The sequence below is a fragment of the Mauremys reevesii genome, linkage group 6 (assembly GCF_016161935.1).
Source record: "Mauremys reevesii isolate NIE-2019 linkage group 6, ASM1616193v1, whole genome shotgun sequence".
NCBI lineage: Eukaryota > Metazoa > Chordata > Testudines > Geoemydidae > Mauremys > Mauremys reevesii.
Genome location: NC_052628.1, coordinates 5,544,190 through 5,563,303, shown reverse-complemented (window position 1 = coordinate 5,563,303; position 19,114 = coordinate 5,544,190). Strand labels below are relative to the sequence as shown.

Genomic DNA, 19,114 nt, shown 5'->3' with positions numbered 1-19,114 from the left:
CATCCTGGCTAATAGCCATTTATGGACTTAGCTACCATGAATTTATCCAGTTCTCTTTTAAACCCTGTTATAGTCCTAGCCTTCACAACCTCCTCAGGTAAGGAGTTCCACAAGTTGACTGTGCACTGCGTGAAGAAGAACTTCCTTTTATTTGTTTTAAACCTGCTGCCTATTAATTTCATTTGGTGACCCCTAGTTCTTGTATTATGGGAATAAGTAAATAACTTTTCCTTATCCACTTTCTCAACATCACTCATGATTTTATATACCTCTATCATATCCCCCCTTAGTCTCCCCTTTTCCAAGCTGAAGAGTCCTAGCCTCTTTAATCTTTCCTCATATGGGACCCTCTCCAAATCCCTAATCATTTTAGTTGCCCTTTTCTGAACCTTTTCTAGTGCTAGAATATCTTTTTTGAGGTGAGGAGACCACATCTGTACACAGTATTCAAGATGTGGGCGTACCATGGATTTATATAAGGGCAAGACTATATTCTCAATCTTATTCTCTATCCCCTTTTTAATGATTCCTAACATCCTGTTTGCTTTTTTGACCGCCTCTACACACTGCGTGGACATCTTCAGAGAACTATCCACGATGACTCCAAGATCTTTTTCCTGACTCGTTGTAGCTAAATTAGTCCCCATCATGTTGTATGTATAGTTGGGGTTATTTTTTCCAATGTGCATTACTTTACATTTATCCACATTAAATTTCATTTGGCATTTTGTTGCCCAATCACTTCGTTTTGTGTTTTCACTTAGTTTAGTTTTAGTTTAGTTTTCATAATTGAATGGGTGAGTTTCTAACGTCATCCCACAGGGATTGGTTTTGGACCGATACAATTTAACATTCGTATTAATGACCTGGAAGAAAACAAAATCATCACTGATAAATTCTGCAGATGACACAAAAATTGGAGAAGTGGTAAATAATGAAGAGAATAGGTCACTGATTCAGAGCAATCTGGAATGCTCGGTAAGGTGGACACAAACAAAGAACATGCATTTTAATAAAGCTAAATGTAAATGTATAATCTGGGAACAAAGAATGTGGACAATGCTTACAAGATGGAGAACTTCATTCTGGGAAGCAGTTAGTCTGAAAAAGATTTGGGGGTCATGGTGGATAACCAGTTGGACATAAGCTCCCGGTGTGACTGTGTGGCCAAAAGGACTAACGTGATCCTTGGATGAATAAACATGGGAATTCTTGAGTAGGAGTACAGAGGTGGTTTGACCTCTGTATTTGGCACTGGTGTGACCACTGCTGGGATACTGTGTCTAGTTCTGGGGCCCACAATTCACGAAGAACGTAGATAAATTAGAGAGGGTTCAGAGAAGAGCCACAAGAATTATTCAAGGATTAGAAAACATGTTTTATAGTGACAGACTCAAGGAGCTCAATAGATTTTAGTTAAAGAGAAGGTTAAGGGTTGAGTTGATTACAGACTATAAGTACCTACCTGGGGAAAAAATATTTAATAATAGGATCTCCAATCTAAGAGAGAAAGGTATAAAACAATCCAATGGCTGGAAGTTGAAACTAGACAAATTCAGACTGGAAAGAAGGCATGTATTTTTAACAAAACTATTTAACCATTGGAACAATTTACCAAGGGTCCGTGCTCCCTCTAAGCTGCGCAGTCGCGTGGCTGCCCAGAAGTTAATCAAGTGCCACACACTGGTTATCAGAGCCACACACATCCAGCAGCATGTGATCAGGTGTCTCTCCCCGAGCTACTCTGCAGTCACATTGCTCCTGCCCTCTGCCTTGGAGCCCCTGGTCAGCTGTAATTTTATTCTTTCAAAGTGCTGTTATTTTAGTTTCTGGACTGGTCTATGCATTTCATAAATTTAATGCTTTGAATAGTGAGTTCTAAAATGCCTAGCCTGTCCTGGCTGGAGTAATTATCTCCATAGTAACTTTTGAAAAATATATATTATGGTTTTTTGTTTCTACTGATGGCGCACAAAACAAAATTCATTCCACACATGGATGGAAAAAATTACAGAGAACGTTGCCAATCGTCATGGTGGATTCCCCATCACTGACAATTTTTAAATCAAGATTGGATGTTTTTGCTAAAAAGATCTGCTCTCATTCAAAAGGAATCATTCTAGACAAGATCTATGGCCTGTGCAATACAGGTCAGGCTAGATGATCACAATGATCCTTTCTGGCCTTGGAATCTAGACATCTGTGAATTCTGAGTGTTACTAAGTGTTCATCGTACTTAATAATCCCACCCTCAAAGATCTCACAATTTAACTGGGGCAAATTTAATACAAAGTACAATACAGAATAACTGTTGAAAGTATGAAGCAAACAATAACACTTTAACCTTCCTTCACAATGAATGCTTCTCAGTAATGTGAGTTGAGTGTACACACCAAGGAGAAAATGTGCCCTTCAATCTTCAGTTTGTTTCAAACCAGTGTTCAAAAGCTAATAAAACGATTACTGTACGTAGCCTAATAGAAAGACTGGCGATGATCTTAAGCAGAGTTATGTTATTCCATACCCTAAGCTTCAAAAAGACCCTCATCCAAAGCCTTTTAATTTTTATTTAAATTAAATACTCAAAGTGCTACCAAAGGAAGTATCAGGCTGCAGGTTTCTTTGATCTGACTACTCCATAGTAGGGTTGCCAACCCTCCCAGTTTTGCAGGGAGTCTCCCGGAATCAGGCTCTATCTCCCAGAAGATACTGAAGCCAAACTGGGAGATTTTAGACGCTTAAAGTCTGGTGGCACAGCGGGGCTTAGGTAGGCTTCCTACCTACCCTGGCTTATCGCCGCTCCCGGAAGTGGCCAGCACATCCCTGCGGCCTGGGGGGGTCTCCACGCGCTGCCCCAGACCTGAGCGCCAACTCCACAGCTCCCATTGGCCAAGAACTGTGGCCAATGGGAGCTACGGGGGTGGTGCTGCAGGCAGGGGCAGAGCGCGGAGACCCCTGACACCCCACTCCCCAGCACCGCTGCCAGAGGGATGTGCTGGTCACTTTTGGGAGCTGCCCAAGGTAAGCCCTGCCCGGCCAAGGCCCATACCCCTCACCCCCCGCAACACCCCCTGCACCCTAGCCCCTGTCCCAAGCCTGCACCCAAACTCCCTCCCAGAGCCCGCACCCCCTCCTGCACCCCAACCCTCTGCCCCAGCCCAAAGCATCTTCTTGCTGCGACACAGATGGATTTAGGGGATGAAGAAGCAGCCAGACAAGCTTGTCTTTGCACATTCATAGTCCCCAGCTACTAACAAGTGATGCAAGGTGGCCTCTCAGAGGCAGATTTGTACCTCAACACACATCAAGGTCCAGAATTGTTAACAGTATAACTACACTTTAAAAAGAGAATGAGAAGGCCATTGTCTCCACACACAAATGAAAATACAGGCCAAGTTCTATCCAGCTTTACATCTTGGCCAACCCTACTGAATCAGTCAGGGCAAAACATGGCCTTAGACTAGTATTTTGCATTTATACAGCATCTTTAGCCCCAAAAATCCCAAAGCCCTTCACAAAACGTGCCCATACACCATCACATTTGGGGTGGAGATTGGTGGTCAACCTCTTCCCAACATCCAAGGGGAGGAGGAAGAAGAATTTTGGACAAGACCACCAGGGCAAATCCTGATTTACAAAAGGTACCATGGGATCTTCAACGTCTAGACAGCATTGACAGGACCTTTGTTTTTCATGTCTCGTCCAAAAAGGCCTACATATGGCATCCACATGGTACTCAGATCTGCTTTGTGAATGATGAAAGAGCAAGTCAGCTCTGCTAGGATTCATATTAGAAGGGAACAATTCATTTGCTTCAATGCAGTGTTCCAGCATCTCCCCTCTGACTACATATAACTGAAATATATCAAAGTAAAGGGGTCAGTTCTTCCTTCAATACTAAACACCTCTGACACAACGGGAAGTGGCCATCATGACTCTAGGAGCAAAGAAACCTTGCAAAACTTCACCTGACTGTAGCAAGTAAAATATCATGAGATTTCTTTTTCCTTTATCATGGAAAGGGTAAGCCTGAACTGTTAAGTCTCCATAAGGATTCTGAAAGGCAAGACAACAAGAGAGCCCACTGTAAAAAGATTATGATCTAGTTTCCATCCCTCTTTATTATTATTATTTATATAGTGGTAAAAGCTAGAAGGCTGAATGGGGGTCAAGGCTGAACAGTGCTACAAGCTGTATAACACAACAAAAAGACAATTCCGCCCCAAACAATTCACAATCCAAGCATAAAATGAAAGACAAACACAGGGTGAGACTTATGGACAATACAAGACGCAATGGGCACAGCACAGCAGCTGCCTAACCGTTGTCAAGCATTCCGTAGAAACACAGCAGAGGAGAGTTTTAAGGAGGGATTTGAAGAACAAGCTGGCCTTGGGTGTGTTTATCGAGAGCAGCTTCCATGTATAAGGGGAAGCATGGGAGAAAGGACCAAAGTGCTTGTTGGAAAACGGGGGATTCAAGACTGGTATCATTGGCAGAGTGCAGGCAGGAGTCAAAAGCTCAAATGCACATAAGTAGTGATAAGTAGGGTGGGGATAGGCCATGAAGGGCCTTTAAAGTGAAAACAAGTAGTTATCATGACCTCCGTGACTTCCAGGGCTTCAGGAGGCGGCGGCAGGACTGGAACAAGGACCCTGCAGACCCAGCCCAGTGGCTTCCTCTGGCGGCTGCAGCTGGGGCCGTACACCACAGCCCCATGGTGTCCCGGGTTTGGTGGGGTTGCAGCTAGGGTCGTGCACCCCAGCCCAGCAGCTTTCGCCAGAGGCTGCAGCTGGAGTCACGAACCCACCTTGCAACTTCCCAGGGCCATGTGTGCATGTGTCCGCCACCGCGGCAGCCGGGGCTTGGCAGGGGCTTCAGTCGGGTCATGCACCCCTGCCCCACAGCTGGGCCAGCTCTGGAGCAAGGGCTGAATGTCCCCCATGGCTGCGCCCCCCACTGCGGCCACTGGGGTCAGGGCTATGCCCGTTGCCATGGTGAGGGGCTCGGCCTGTCAGTCCCTCCCCCACTTGGGACTCCATTCCTTCCCCCTACCTAACCCTGTCCCCGGTTATTTTTAGTAAAGTAGCAAACAGGTCAGGGGCTCTGTGAATTTTTGTTTATTGCCTGTGACCTGCTCATGACTTTTACTAAAAATAACCGGGGAAAAATCTTAGCCTTAGTTATCATTTGATGTGGAAAAGAGGGAACCAGCAGAGGGATGCAAAGTGGGAAGGGGAATGTGGTTGAAGCAGTGAGCCAGCAAAACAATCTCTGCAATAGCATTTGGAATGGACATAAGTGGGGCAAGGTGGCATCTGTTAAGGACACAGGAGGAGGGGGATGTGGTAGTCAGAACACAAGGCCTAGATGAGAGTTTTAGCTGTGTGGTAACAGGAATGCTGGATCTTAAAGATATTGTGCAGAAAGAAACAACGAGATTTAGACAATTCGTGAATGTGCGGCTGTAGAGAGTAAAATATAATGGCTAGATCCCAGACCTAAGTGATAGGGAGGATGATAGTGACTGACAAAGGAGGCATTAAATAAAATATTACTAGTTTAATAGCCATGATCAATGTTCCACAGGTGAACACAGCTCACCATAGAGTTCTGAATGGTGAGGTCTATTAGACTATGAGAATCTCACAAGGAAGTCCCACTGCTTTGGAACTTGTCTTGCAATATACTGTAGGGGAATAGTGTAGGTGACCTAGTAGGTCTTTAAACTTTTATTTCCTATTTTAAAATTAAAGAGATATTATTTCAGAAGTGAAACCAATTGACTAGATTGGATCACTATTTCCTCTGATGTCTTCGGGTGCTTTGTAGCTTATTTCATAGCTAACCAAAGATCTACTGTACATAGAACTGCATGGGAATAACAATACATGTTTAACACAGTCCAACTTGCACACCATTCATATCAGTCATCAGTTTTAGTCTTTGCCCTGTCTTTAGACTGCAGGCCCCTCTCAAAAGGGACTTCATCACTATTGCTGCCTGCTAGCCATCACGCAAGTTTGCAGTGGTGTAAAAATCAGTGATACGTAATGATTAGTAGAAAAAGTTGTAGATGTTTGTCTGAACTCTTCAGAATAAGAAAAGTTCATGCTTGCTGACCTGCTGCCCTGCTGGGTCTCCTGTGCTTTTTAATGGATCCATGGAAGCAGAAGGAGCAGCTCCAGGGACCTTAAGCTTAGCTTCGCTTTTTCGACCCTTTACCACATGTCTTGTTCTTAAATTTCCTTCGGCAGAAATTCCTATAGGAGGAAGACAAACAGACGTTGAGAAGAGATTCTTAGTTTGCTCTTACACACGCACACACACACACAAAATATTTAGTTGAATATGGAATGAGCCTAAGGAGAGATGGATAGCACTGGCTAGAGCCTATCACATACACTTCCAAATAAACTCTGCAAATGCTCCCAAAATAACCTATGTACTTGGACACACCTGCTAGTTCTGTCCTATGACTGCACAAACCAAAGGTCCTTCTGTAATAACACCGTAAATAAGGAATAACTAGGCATCATAAATAAGGCTAATGTCACCACCGCTCACATGACATATTTTAATGTTTCACATTTTACAGATATTTAGTCTTGGAAGCATTCCATTTTTTAATTGGTAAATGTCAATTTCACTGTACACACACACACACAAATGAAAAAATCTTTCCATTGACAATGATAAAAACGTACAGAGGCAAAGTAAAAAAAATGCTGCTTGAAAACTCAGAGTTCGATTTAGGGTATTTACTTTGTATATTTTATATGTGATGTTGACAATTGGTGTTTTAACAATTATAAAACTAACTTTTCAAATCTCAGCATCTGTCATTAAGTAGTGTCTGACCCCTCCATAATTACTCACAACTCTGAAAATTTATCAATAAAAATCTAAAAATGCTTAAAAATAAAAAAAGTGATATTATCCATCGAAATTATTAAAAAAAAGAATTCTGCCAAGCCTACATATATATTGTTGCTGTATATTTTTGCCCAAGATTAATGATGTTTGTTCCTCATGTCAAACTTATGGGTAACCACAATACCTGGTTCTTATCTGGGAGCTTTTCATCAGTACATCTCAAAATGCTTCACAATCTTTAATGTATTTATCCTCACAATACCCCTGAGAGGTAGGGAAGTGCCATTAACCCTACCTGAAAGAAAGAGAAGCAAGGCACAGAGAGGCTAAATGACTTGCCCAGGGCCACAAAGGAAGTCTGTTGCAGAACAAGGAACTCAACCCAGGCCTCCCAAGTCTTAGGTTAGCACCCTGACTACTGTGTGAACACTATAGAGATTTTCACTATTGCTAACATTAGTTCAGCTCCACTGCCAGTAGCTATGTAGTAAGCTCTGATGACTCAGGTCTTTGGTCTTTAGAAGCCTAAGAACCAAATTTTTATCACTGTTTAGAGGTACCAGGCAGTTTTAAATATTTCTCACTTATATTAGCAAACTTGGTACATTTATTTTTTGGATGGAGATTTCAAAAGTTAATCCCTCTCTCCCATCCCACTCCTCACCCCCATTTAGAGGGGGCAGAGTTCCTAAAGTTGTCTGATTTTTTTTTTGGTCTGCATTATGAACTATTTCTGCTGTAAATCCAGAAAGTTATCCTAAAATCATAAACTTTCCTTTCCAGGTCACAGACTGTTAGGCCCTGCCATCACCTGGGCTTGAGCCATACTAGCTACAATCACATTCAGCCATGTTTTAATTCCGCTGTAACATAGGCCCTCTACCTTGCATAACCAGAGTTTTATTAAAAAAAAAAATAATGTCAACTGTGCTGGTCCAAACCTCGATCACATGGTTTCTCAATGCAGTTTGCAGCCCAATTCCGTAAACACACACACACCTTGCTCATGTTATGTGTTACATGCATACATTTTAGGATCAGGCAAAGACACAACCTTGTTATACCTGTTTTAAGGCTCTCTGTTTGAAAACAGTTAATATGATTATAAATTCTGGGACAATTAATACCGTCATCTAAACTAAATGTACAACAGTTCCATCTTTTATTATAGACTGGATCGATCTGCATTTAATTCATCTTGCCCCAAAACTCGCTAAGAGATGTTCAAGCATTTAGAGATGTTCAAGCCTTTAACAGAGACACAATTAAGATTCAGCCTACACCAGGTTAGACAGAACTGTGCCGTACGAATACATCGGAATGAGTCCCTAAAACAATTCATCTTCTACTGTATACTTTTATAATCAGTGAGCCATAGATCCTCTACTATAATCCTTTATGTCCCAACACAGGCAGGTTCTATGTCTCATGTGCAACTGAAAAATACAAAACTGAAAAATCACAGCAATGTTTCACTTGACAAAGTGTCATTTACAATTATTAGGAAATCATACCTGGCACATACACCACTGGCTGTTCTTCATCAGAAACTGTATGCAATTTCATTAAAGGAAAACAAATCAGAGAAAAAAATCCAAGCTGAGATATACAAAAAGAAATATGAAAATGCGCCTTTAAATCTGTGATTTGCAAAAAAATTATTGGCCTTTTATGGGTCTCCACCATTTAGAAAGCATCTATTACAGGACAAACTTGACCAGAACAAAACATGAATGCCAACTTCAAAAGAAGACACTTACTAACATATGCACTCTGTATGTACTAGCTTTCATCTAAAGATCATCTCAGAGGTCATCTTTACAAAAGATTCACAGGACCAGCCCCAGTTGCAACTCCAAGTATTAAGGTAATGAAGCAACACAATATTTATTTGAACTAGACTAAAGCTAACATTATATAAGGAATCTCTTGGGACAGACAGGGAAGGCAAATTGCTGAGACTTATGTATGTAGTCACACTGACACTGAACCACATACCACAACAGACTACACAGTGCACAAGGTATATGACAAGACCATTAAGCTAAAAGGAAACAAAGATTTAAAAGGAAGTTGGTCATTCTCAGCTGATCTTTCCTCAAAGGATAGATGAGAGTTGAATGTCTAGGGACTTTTCATGTATTTGTTTACGCAGGAGATTTAGATTTGGTTTCAGGCAGTTATTTGTGAAGAAAGCTATTTCAGAAATGTTCAAATAACTGGTTGTCACAATCATAAATACAATTTACTATATCTAGCCCTCAAAAGCACCTGGAACTGGGCAACATATTATTTGTATTACAGTAGTGCCTACAGAGCCAAAATCCCTGCCTCTCATAAATTAGTCTAAAGATAAGAGCACAAAAAAAAGCAGAATCCAGAGCAGGGTGTGGCCTTTAGAGTCTCTTCTTTAAAGAGACAGTATGCAGTTTTGTTGTAGCAGTATCAGTTCCAGGATATTAAAGAGACAAGGTGGGTGAGGTAACAGCTTTCATTAGACCAACTTCTGTTGGTGAGAGAGACAAGCTTTTGAGTTTACACAGCGCTCTTCTTCAGGTCACATGTAACCTTGTTTCTCACCAACAGAGGTTAGACCAATAAAGACATTACCTCACCCACCTTGTCTCTTTAAAGAGACAGTGTCAGTAAGCAGAGGTAAAGATGTTTGTTTGCAAAATAAATTATTAAGCACACCTTTGATTTAAAGAATTGCAGGAGTCCAACTTGCATCACTATTTACGCTGTTTACTTTTTCCCATTTTTCTTGTCATGGACAATGAAACTCAATTACATCAGTTCCTCAATTGTCTCACTTTCATGTTCTTTGTCCGCAATGTTTGGGTCTCAAATACTGCAGGGCAATATTTACAAACCATCGTTCTCATTCCCAGCCCTGAGGAAGAGCTCTGTGTCCCTCGAAAGCTTGTCTCTCTCATCAACAGAAGTTGGTCCAATAAATGATGTTACCTCACCCACCTTGTCTGTCTAATATCCTGGGACTGACACAGCTACAACACCACCGTATAAACTCCGCCCAGATAAACAGTGACACTTGCAACTCGCCGAGAGCTGTGAAAAATGTAGCTAATTGCACATGCTGAATGCAGTGGCCCGCAGGGGAGACAAGAAGTCGCTGTCCTTATGTACCATCTTGATCCAAGAAGCCTCGGCTGGGATCAAGATGCTCATTGGACAACTTTTTCCCCCACCATGCAAAGCTTAGACTAAAATAACAATGTCACGGCAACAACCAACATTTCCATAAAACAGCAGTGCTGTGGCACTAGGTATGGTGCATGAGCCAACAAAACCACCTGCAAGGGCCATTCACTGTATTACAGAGCAGGAGCACCCTTCCAAGCTGAGACACCTCCCAGTCTGTGTGTTCCCTACCAAATGTCCCTGGTTCATATCAACAGTTCAGAACAGTTCATATCAACTCCCACTGAGATAGCGCACAACCATGTACACACGTGCCCAACCCCACTGCCAAGATGGGCTGAGATACTCCTCCAACTCCATCCATACATATGACAGGCTGGGACAAGACACTCTTCCCAGCCCAGGCTGATCCCTATATTTCATCCCCATGAGATGAAACAACCCCAGGGTCTTTACACACAAACATACACAATCTGTGTGCACCTCCCCATGTGCAGAGGGACCTCAGCCTCTATGTCTCCTTCCTCAGGTACTTAAATGGCCCTCATCACCATAGTAGCTGAGCACCTCACAATCTCGAATGTATTTATCCACACACACACACTAGTGTTATCCCCATTTTACACCCAGGGAACTGAGACACAGAGAGCTTAAGTAACTTATCCACAGCTACCTGGGATGTTTGTGGCAGAGCAGGGAATCAAATCCAGGTCTCCCACAATCTAATGCCCTAACCACTGGACCATCCTACAGGTTGAGCCCCCAGCCCCCATGTCTCCTCCAGGCTCAGTTTCTCCCCCCTCCCAACACCCCTGTCTCCTACAGGTACAGACTCAGCCCCACCCCCCAACACCTCATCTCCTACAGGCTTAGCCCCCAACACCCCTGTCTCCTACAGGTACAGACTCAGCCCCACCCCCCAACACCCCATCTCCTACAGGCTTAGCCCCCCCCCAACACCCCTGTCTCCTACAGGTACAGGCTCAGCCCCAACACCCAAGTCTCCAACTGGCTCAGCCCCCCCACCAGCTCCCCAACACCCAAGTCTCCTACAGGTTCAGCCCCGCCCCCAACACTCCTGTCTCCTACAGGCGCAGGCTCAGCCCCAACACCCAAGTCTCCTACAGGCTCGGCCCCGCCCGGCCTCTGCTCTGCCCCCGCCCGCTGCCGCCTCAGCGCTCCGCGAAGGATACTGTCCCTGCTCCAGTAAACGGCTCCTCCGGGCCCAGCGGCCACATCCGCCATCTTGAAACAACCGCCACTCCCAGAGTACCCCCGCCACCCCCCAGCGCTCGCAGCCCATTGGCTCGCCGACCCCAGCTTGGTCCTGCTACAGCCGAGCGAAGCCAAGCCACGGGAGGGGCTGTGCGGTTACCCGGAAGAGCGGCGCATTCTGGGAGCTGTATTTCTCCCTACGTTCCGGCCCAGGGAAAGCCGCTCTCAGCGAACTCCAAATCCCAGGAGGCACCGCTCCCAACGGCCCGATCGTCCCCTAGGAAGGAAACTACAGCTCCCAGAGTTCCTCGCTGCGCAGCCTCCGGTACAGGGCGCGAGCGGGGACAAATTCAGCTTCATTCCCCTCTCTCTGCCTAGGGGCGTGCTGAGGATGGAGGACAAGCCCTACAGCAGCCTCAAGCCCTCTCTGGACAGGCTCACCCTGGGGGTCATCCGGATATTAGGTGAGTGGGGGACCGGCCGAGGGCCTAGCGCTGCCCTGGGTCGCCGCGTTGGCATGGAAACGGCGGCCGGGCTGCCATGGTGTTTGGGGGCTGGTGGTGGGACTCAGGCTGCCTACGAGCTCCATGGCGCCTGCCAGCCACGATGCCCACAGCCTCGTATTATTGGGGTCAGAGGCAAAACCCCGCTGGGGCCCTGGGGGAGGGACAGCTCCGTGGTTTGAGCATTGGCTGCTAACCCCAGGGTTGTGAGGTCAATCCTTGAGGGGGCCACGTAGGGAACTGGGGCAAAAATCTGCCTGGGGATTGGCCCTGCTGTGAGCAGGGGGCTGGACTAGATACCTCCTGAGGTCCCTTCCAACCCTGATAGTCTGTGATTCTATGACACACAGCAACAGATGGGTCCTGCCCCTAAGAGCTCCCACTGACTTACACACCTCATGTTAAGTATCAGAGGGGTAGCCCTGTTAGTCTGGTTCTGTAGAAGCAGCAAAGAGTCCTGTGGCACCTTATAGACTAACAGACGTTTTGCAGCATGAGCTTTCGTGGGTGAATACCCACTTCTTCGGATGCAAGCAGAGCAGCCGAGCACTAAATCCCCTTAACTCCCAGTGCCAGGCTGTGGCCAAAAAAAGCTAATGTCATCCTAGGATGAACAAAGAGGGGGATCTCAACGTGGAGTAGAGGAGTTATTCTACCGCTGCTGCAATACCGTGTCCAGTTCTGATGCCCACAATTCAAGAAGGGATGTTGATAAATTGGAGAGGGGTCAGAGAAGAGCCGTGAGAATGATTCACGGATTGGAAAACCGGCCTTATAGCGAGAGACTCAAAGAGGTCCACCTATTTAGCTTAACCTTCTCTTTAAGGGGTGGCTTGATCACAGTTTATAAGAACCTGTGTGGGGAAGACATATTTGATAACAGATATTTAGTCTAGCAAAGGAAGGTGTAACATGATCCAATGACTGGAAGTCCAAGCTAGACAAATGCAGACTGGAAACAAAGTGTAAACTTTTAGCAGTAAGAGTAACTAACCACTGGAATCATTTACTGGGCTTCTAATAGACTATCCATCAGTGGAAATCTTTAAATCAAGATTGGGTTTTCTAAAAGCTATGCTCTAGTTCAAATAGGAATTAATTCAGTGAAGTCCTCCACTGGCTGTAGACTCTATGAATTCCATGTCTGGGCAGAGCCATGGTACTGTATGAGAGGTCCAGTCAGGGAGCTGTATTTGTCCCTCCCCCTGAAATGTAGCTTTGGGTGAGCTACAAGTACCCCCAGCAGAGACAGTCCCAGCTGACTAACTGGACCTACAACACACGGTGCACAGGAAGAAACTAGAAACCAGAAGGCAAAGAAAAAGGAACTGATTTTTAAAAAAAAATATGATTGGTTTAAAATGTCAGTTTTTGAAAGCTTAGGGTTAGCAGTACTGAACACAGTGCACGGAACTGAGCTTAGAGGGGTTGGTTTTTTTCCTTAACTTTCTTTCTCACATGAGATATACATGATTCTGACATGTATCTCTGATGAGTAATTGTTGTGGTAACTCTCGGCAGCTGTCTAGTATACTAACGCCTCCAGAAATTTTTCCTTGTCACATCACATCATGTCTAATTGGTGACCAAATCCAATTAGTTGTGAAGGGATTCTGCACCAAAAATGTAAAAATTCCATGCACAATATTTTAAAATTCTGCAAATTTTATTTCTCAAATAAATGTGGAGGTTCCAGCCTGGCAGTGGGGAGCATGGGCCACTGGCTGCACAGAGGTGGGAGATCCCTGTGCAGCTCCCCCTCTCCCCCTTTCACTCCCCCCGGACACAGATTCAGCAATGAGGCTGCACACAACCCTGACACAGCGCAAGGACCGGGCCTGTCCTAGAAATACCCCCGGGCCTTGCCCCTCCGTGCCAAGTGCACCAGGTATGGGCAGGCAGGCTCAGAAAGGCAGGATCCCAGGGGGCCTAGTGTGGGGGGAGGTGGGTGTGGGTTGAGAGAGTTCTGTGTGGGGCAATCTGGGTGCGGACAGCTCAGTGGAGGATCCGGGTGCGGGTGGGATCTGGATGCACAGGGGATTGTTGTGGGGATTCTGGCTGCAATGGGACCCTTGATCCCAGCAGAGGCTTCTCTACCCCACCTCTAAACCATCTGGTTCTTTCACTCTGAAAGTGATTCCTAGTTCTAGGGAATAGATCCTCCCCTCCTCTCTTTGTACTTGTCTGGGATTTGGGTTGTCATAAGCAGTGTGGTGCTACTTTTTCCACACTTTCAAGATTTTAATGTGGTTCCTTTGCTGAACACTAAAATTGCAACAATTTAACAAGGCGAGCCTATTTTTTTTTCCCTGTAGGGAGTTTGTGTTATATACTTTTTGTAGCCAACCTTCAGGTAACAAAGGATACTTGAATTCTGAAGATGCCTTATTCAGGGGCTCAGACCAATACAAAGTGTCTTGTTCTTTTAGTTTGCCTTCTCCCTCTGAAGGGCTCATAAAAGTCACAGATCATTATTCTGCATAAAATGGCACAAGAGCAGCGATGAGCCTTTTTACTTCTGTTGAGGTAGTGCAGGAGTTCTCAGACTGGGGGTCGGGACCCCTCAGGGGGTCATGAGCTTATTACATCGGGGGTTGCAAGCTGTCAACCTCCACCCTAACCCCGCTTTGCCTCCAGCAGTTATAATGGTGTTAAATTAAAAACACTTTTTTATATATTTATGGGAGGGGGTCGCACTCAGAGGCTTACTGTGTGAAAGGGGTCACTAGTAAAAAAAAAAAAAGTTTGAGAGCCACTGAGTTAGTGGAACATTTTTATTGTGTGGAAGATGGTTGTATTTCCTTAAAACCAGGCATGCCCATTTTAAAGCTGTTGCACATACTGTCTGGGGGAGCTTACACAGATAAATGCTGTGGTCCCCATTTTACAAATTCTCTTCCTTTTTGTGTCTCCTGTGCAGAATTGTATACGAAGCTCCAACCTCTGTTGAAACCTGCTGAAGACTATGAGTTTTCGCAGGTATTACAGGGGTTATAATTTGAGGACAGTGGGGTTTCACACCTGTCACTCAGGGCCTACTGTAGCCTGCAGAAACTATATACCTGGTGATGACACTCTGGAAGGAAACACCATTGATTCATTCTCCAAAGCATTTTCAGGGATGGCAGTTAGGTTCTTTCTAACAAAACTGTCCATTTTCTTGCTTGTAAACTAAACGCTCTTGATTTGAAAATACAGAAAACATGGAACCCCGATGTGGTTTTTACAGTCACTTTTCAGCGCCGAACCACACTTGAATACCTACAACACCCCATGAGGAAAGAACTTCATTATTCACCCCACTTTACTGAGAACTTGAGACTTGACAAAGGCTAGAGGGGGGAAATCAGTAACAGAGCAAGAATTGTAATTTATAGTATGGGAGTTCCCAACTCCCAACCTTGTGTTCAGACCATTAGATCAGGTCTCTCTTATAAAGTTTGTAGAGTGGTTTGGGAACCTTCCAGGTGAAAGGTGCGAAATAAATGGAAGAGATAATTGTGATCCTGATTCAGAATATTTGAGAGACTTCCCTCCTGGATTTGTTCAGCTTTATCCATATCATTAGCCTAACGTGATAGGCCTCTTGATTTCTTCCATCTGGATTCCAAGAAGGTGTCCATGGCAGATTTTTTTTTCTTCTCCATGTTTAATGTTGCTCCCATCCATACTTATCTGTTAAGTATGATTTTCAATTTACCCATAGGATAGTTTTAAATATAACATTCATGTTTTTAAGATACAGTTTCTTTTCCTTTTGCTCTTGGATTTGGTACAGACTCCTTTAGAACTTGCAGTTCATTCATCACTTTACATCTTCCTGTGACTGATACAACATTGAATCTTCCACCATCCCAGTTGAGCCTTTGTGCAAGATGAATTAAATGCCCCCGCTGTTTTCTTTGATCATAGAAATAACAATTATTCCATTCATATGATCTGTGAACTTGTTATAAGACATGCAGAACTTAGATGGAAAAGGCTTGTCAGATCATAGGTTCTACATTATCACCCCTTCAAATGCAGGATAGAATCCCCATTTAGAGGACATATAGTCTAGCAAGAACTAACTTCACACACACACACACACGACTATTTGAAATGAAACTGGGCAAAGGGGCAGAAAGTCTTCTGAAGGCAGCGCCCTGCGCTGGCCAGAGGGGATGAACTTCAATGGTGCAAACACCCCCAAAAAATGTAACCCCTCAACAAAAAAAGCCCTCAGGATTAGGTCCATAGTCAGTCTCCTTATCTTTTTTCATACAGCTAATGTTTATGTCCAGGATATATCCATGAATCTGGAATATACCACTTCAGATTAGAGTTATTGCTGTATATATGTTGTCCTTGAAAGCATCAGGTAATGTAGCACAAACTCTTCTGACTAGCAACTCTGAACAGAAGTCAAACTTCCTTATATTGACTGCCACTGTCAAAGTGATAGAAAAACTCTGGGTGACCCACCTGTTAGAATAAGGGTGGGCAAACTATGGGCCGCAGGCCAGATCCAGCCCATGAGCCATTTTAAGCCGGCCCACAAGCCACACCATGCGGCTCAGCGGCGCTCCAGCTGGGGCGCTGGGTTGGGGCCGCACCACGCGGCTCAGTGGTGCTCCAGCCGGGGGGCTGGGTTGGGGCCGCACCACGCAGCTCAACGGCAGGGTCGGGGGCTGCACCACACAGCTCAGCCCCGCTCCAGACAGAGCACAGGGTCAGGGGCCGCACTACGCAGCTCCCAGAAGTTGCGGCATGGCCCCGCTCCAGCTCCTATGCGCTCTGGTGCCTGAAGATGGGACAGCATGCAGAGCTGCCTGGCCACGCTCCCATGTAGGAGCTGGAGAAGGGACATGCCACTGCTTCTGGGAGCCATTTGAGGTAAGCCCCGCGCGGTGCCTGCACCCTCTGAGCCTCTCCCCATACCCCAACCCCCTTCCCCAGCCCTGATCCCCCCTCCCACTCTCCAAACCCCTCGATCCCAGCTTGGAGCACCCTCCTACACCCCAAACCTCTTATTCCCAGCCCCACTCCAGAGCCTACACCCCAACCCCAATTGTGTGAGCACTCATGGCCCGCCATACAATTTCTATTCCCCAATGTGGCCCTTGGGCCAAAAAGTTTGCCCACCCCTGTGTTAGAACAAAACGCTCAGTACTGGGGAAAAACTCCTCCAGTGACACTTCAATCTGTGACAATTCCTCAGATTTGTCACCTACAAAGGACGACTCGGGTTTGGGAATCTCCCTAACGTCCTCAGCCATGAAGACCGAAGCGAAGAATTCATTTAGTTTCTCTGCAATAACTTTATCATCTTTAAGTGCGCCTTTTGTATCTCAAACATCCAGGGGCCCCACTGGTTTTTCTGATGTACTTAAAAAACATTTTGTTATTACCTTTTGAGTTTTTGGCTAGCTGTTCTTCAACCTCCTTTTTGGTATTTCTTACTACATTTTTACACTTAATTTGTCAGTGTTTAGTTCCTTTCTATTCACCTCATTAGGTGAGTACTAGGTGAAAACTTTCACTTTTTAAAAGATGCCTTTTTATCTCTCAATGCTTCTTTTACATGGCTGTTAAGCCACGATGGCTCTTTCTTAGTTCTTTTACTGTGTTTTTTAATGTGGGGTATACATTTAAGTTGGGCCTCTATTATGGTGTCTTTGAAAAGTGTCCATGCAGCTCATTTTTGCATAGTTCCCCTTTCTGAAATTAAATGCCACAGTGTTGGGCTGCTGAGGTGTTCTTCCCACCACAGAAATGTTAAATGTTGTTATATTATGGTCACTATTTCCAAGCGGTCCTGTTATAGTTTCCTCTTGGACCAGATCCTGCGCTCCACTCAGGACTAAATCGAGAATTGCCTCTCCCCTTGTGGGTTCCCGTACCAGCTGCTCCAGGAAGCAGTCATTTAAAGTATCAAGAAATTTTGTCTCTGCCATTTCATCCTGAGGTGACATGTATATATGGGGATAATTGAAATCCCCCGCTATTATTGAGTTCTTTATTTTGATAGCCTCTCTAATTTCCCTTAACATTTCATCTTCACTATCACTGTCCTGGTCAGGTGGTCGATAATAGTTCCCTACTGTTATATTCTTATTAGAGCATGAAATTACTATCCATAGAGATTCTATCGAACATGTGGATTCATTTAAGATTTTTTACTTCATTTGATTCTACATTTTCTTTCACATATAGTGCCACTAATCCCCTCTGCCCCACACACACGAGCTGTTCTGTCCTTCCAATATATTTTGTACCCCGGAATGATTGTGTCCCATTGATTGTCCTCACTCCACCAGGTTTCTGTGATGCCTATTATATCAATATCCTCCTCTAACTCGAGGCACTCTAGTTCACCCGTATTATTATTTAGACTTCTAGCATTTGTGTACAAGCACTTAAAAAACTTGTCTCTGTTTATTTGTCTGCCCTTTTCTGACATGTCAGATTCTTTTTTTATGTGAATGTGTCTCATCTGATCTGGCCCATATTTTATCCTCCTCTATCCTCTCGTCCTGACTAAAACCTAGAGAATCTCCATCAATAGACTCTCCCCTAAGAGAAGTCTCTGTCCGATCCACGTGCTCCTCTGCAGCAGTCGGCTTTCCCCCATCTCCTAGTTTAAAAACTGCTCTGCAACCTTTTTAATGTTAAGTGCCAGCAGTCTGGATCCACTTTGGTTTAGGTGGAGCCCATTTTTCTGTATAGGCTTCCCCTATCCCAAAATTTTCCCCAGTTCCTATTAAATCTAAACCCCTCCTCTCTACACCATCATCTCATCCATGCATCGAGACTCTGAAGCTCTGCCTGCCTACCTGGCCCTGCGCGTGGAACTGGGAGCATTCCTGAGAATACCACCATAGAGGTCCTGGATTTCAGCCTCTTCCCTAGCAGCCTAAATTTGGCCTCCAAGACATCTGTCCTACCCTTCCCTATGTCATTGGTAGCTACATGTACCACGACCACCGGCTCCTCCCCAGCACTACACATAAGTCTTCTAGATGCCTCAAGAGATCTACAACCTTCACAGCAGGCAGGCAAGTCACCATACGGTTCTCCCGGTCATCACAAACCCAGCTATCTACGTTTCTAATGATCGAATCTCCCATTACTAACACCTGCCTTTTCCTAGCAACTGGAGTTCCCTCCCCCAGAGAGGTAACCTCAGTGCGAGAGGCAACCCCAGCACCATCTGGAAGGAGGGTCCCAACTATGGGAAGGTTTCCCTCTGCTCCCATTGACTGCTCTGCTTCCCTGGGCCTTTCATCCTCCTCAACAGCGCAGGGGCTGTCTGACCGGAGGTGGGACAATTCTACAGTGTCCCGGAAAGCCTCATCAACATACCTCTCTGCATCTCT

At 44.9% G+C, this 19,114-nt stretch overlaps 2 protein-coding genes across 9 annotated transcripts in view; one reads left to right on the top strand and one right to left on the bottom strand.

The window, feature by feature from the left end:
- KIAA1328 (KIAA1328 ortholog) overlaps positions 1-11,442 on the bottom strand; it is a 258,387-nt gene extending 246,945 nt beyond the window's left edge. Inside the window, exons 1-3 of one of the 3 annotated variants that reach the window (XM_039543310.1) lie at positions 11,232-11,442; positions 8,391-8,426; positions 6,124-6,263 (exon numbers count right to left, since the gene is read on the bottom strand). In XM_039543310.1, coding sequence (XP_039399244.1) covers positions 6,124-6,263; positions 8,391-8,426; positions 11,232-11,283 — 228 coding nt within the window. In that variant the 5' untranslated portion in view covers positions 11,284-11,442. The remainder of the gene's footprint in view (positions 1-6,123; positions 6,264-8,390; positions 8,427-11,231) is intronic. The other 2 variants (XM_039543308.1, XM_039543309.1) reach the window with 2 other exon arrangements.
- TPGS2 (tubulin polyglutamylase complex subunit 2) overlaps positions 11,417-19,114 on the top strand; it is a 28,155-nt gene continuing 20,457 nt past the window's right edge. For all 6 annotated transcript variants that reach the window (XM_039543311.1, XM_039543317.1, XM_039543314.1 and 3 more), the window contains exon 1: positions 11,417-11,717. In XM_039543311.1, coding sequence (XP_039399245.1) covers positions 11,645-11,717 — 73 coding nt within the window. In that variant the 5' untranslated portion in view covers positions 11,417-11,644. The remainder of the gene's footprint in view (positions 11,718-19,114) is intronic.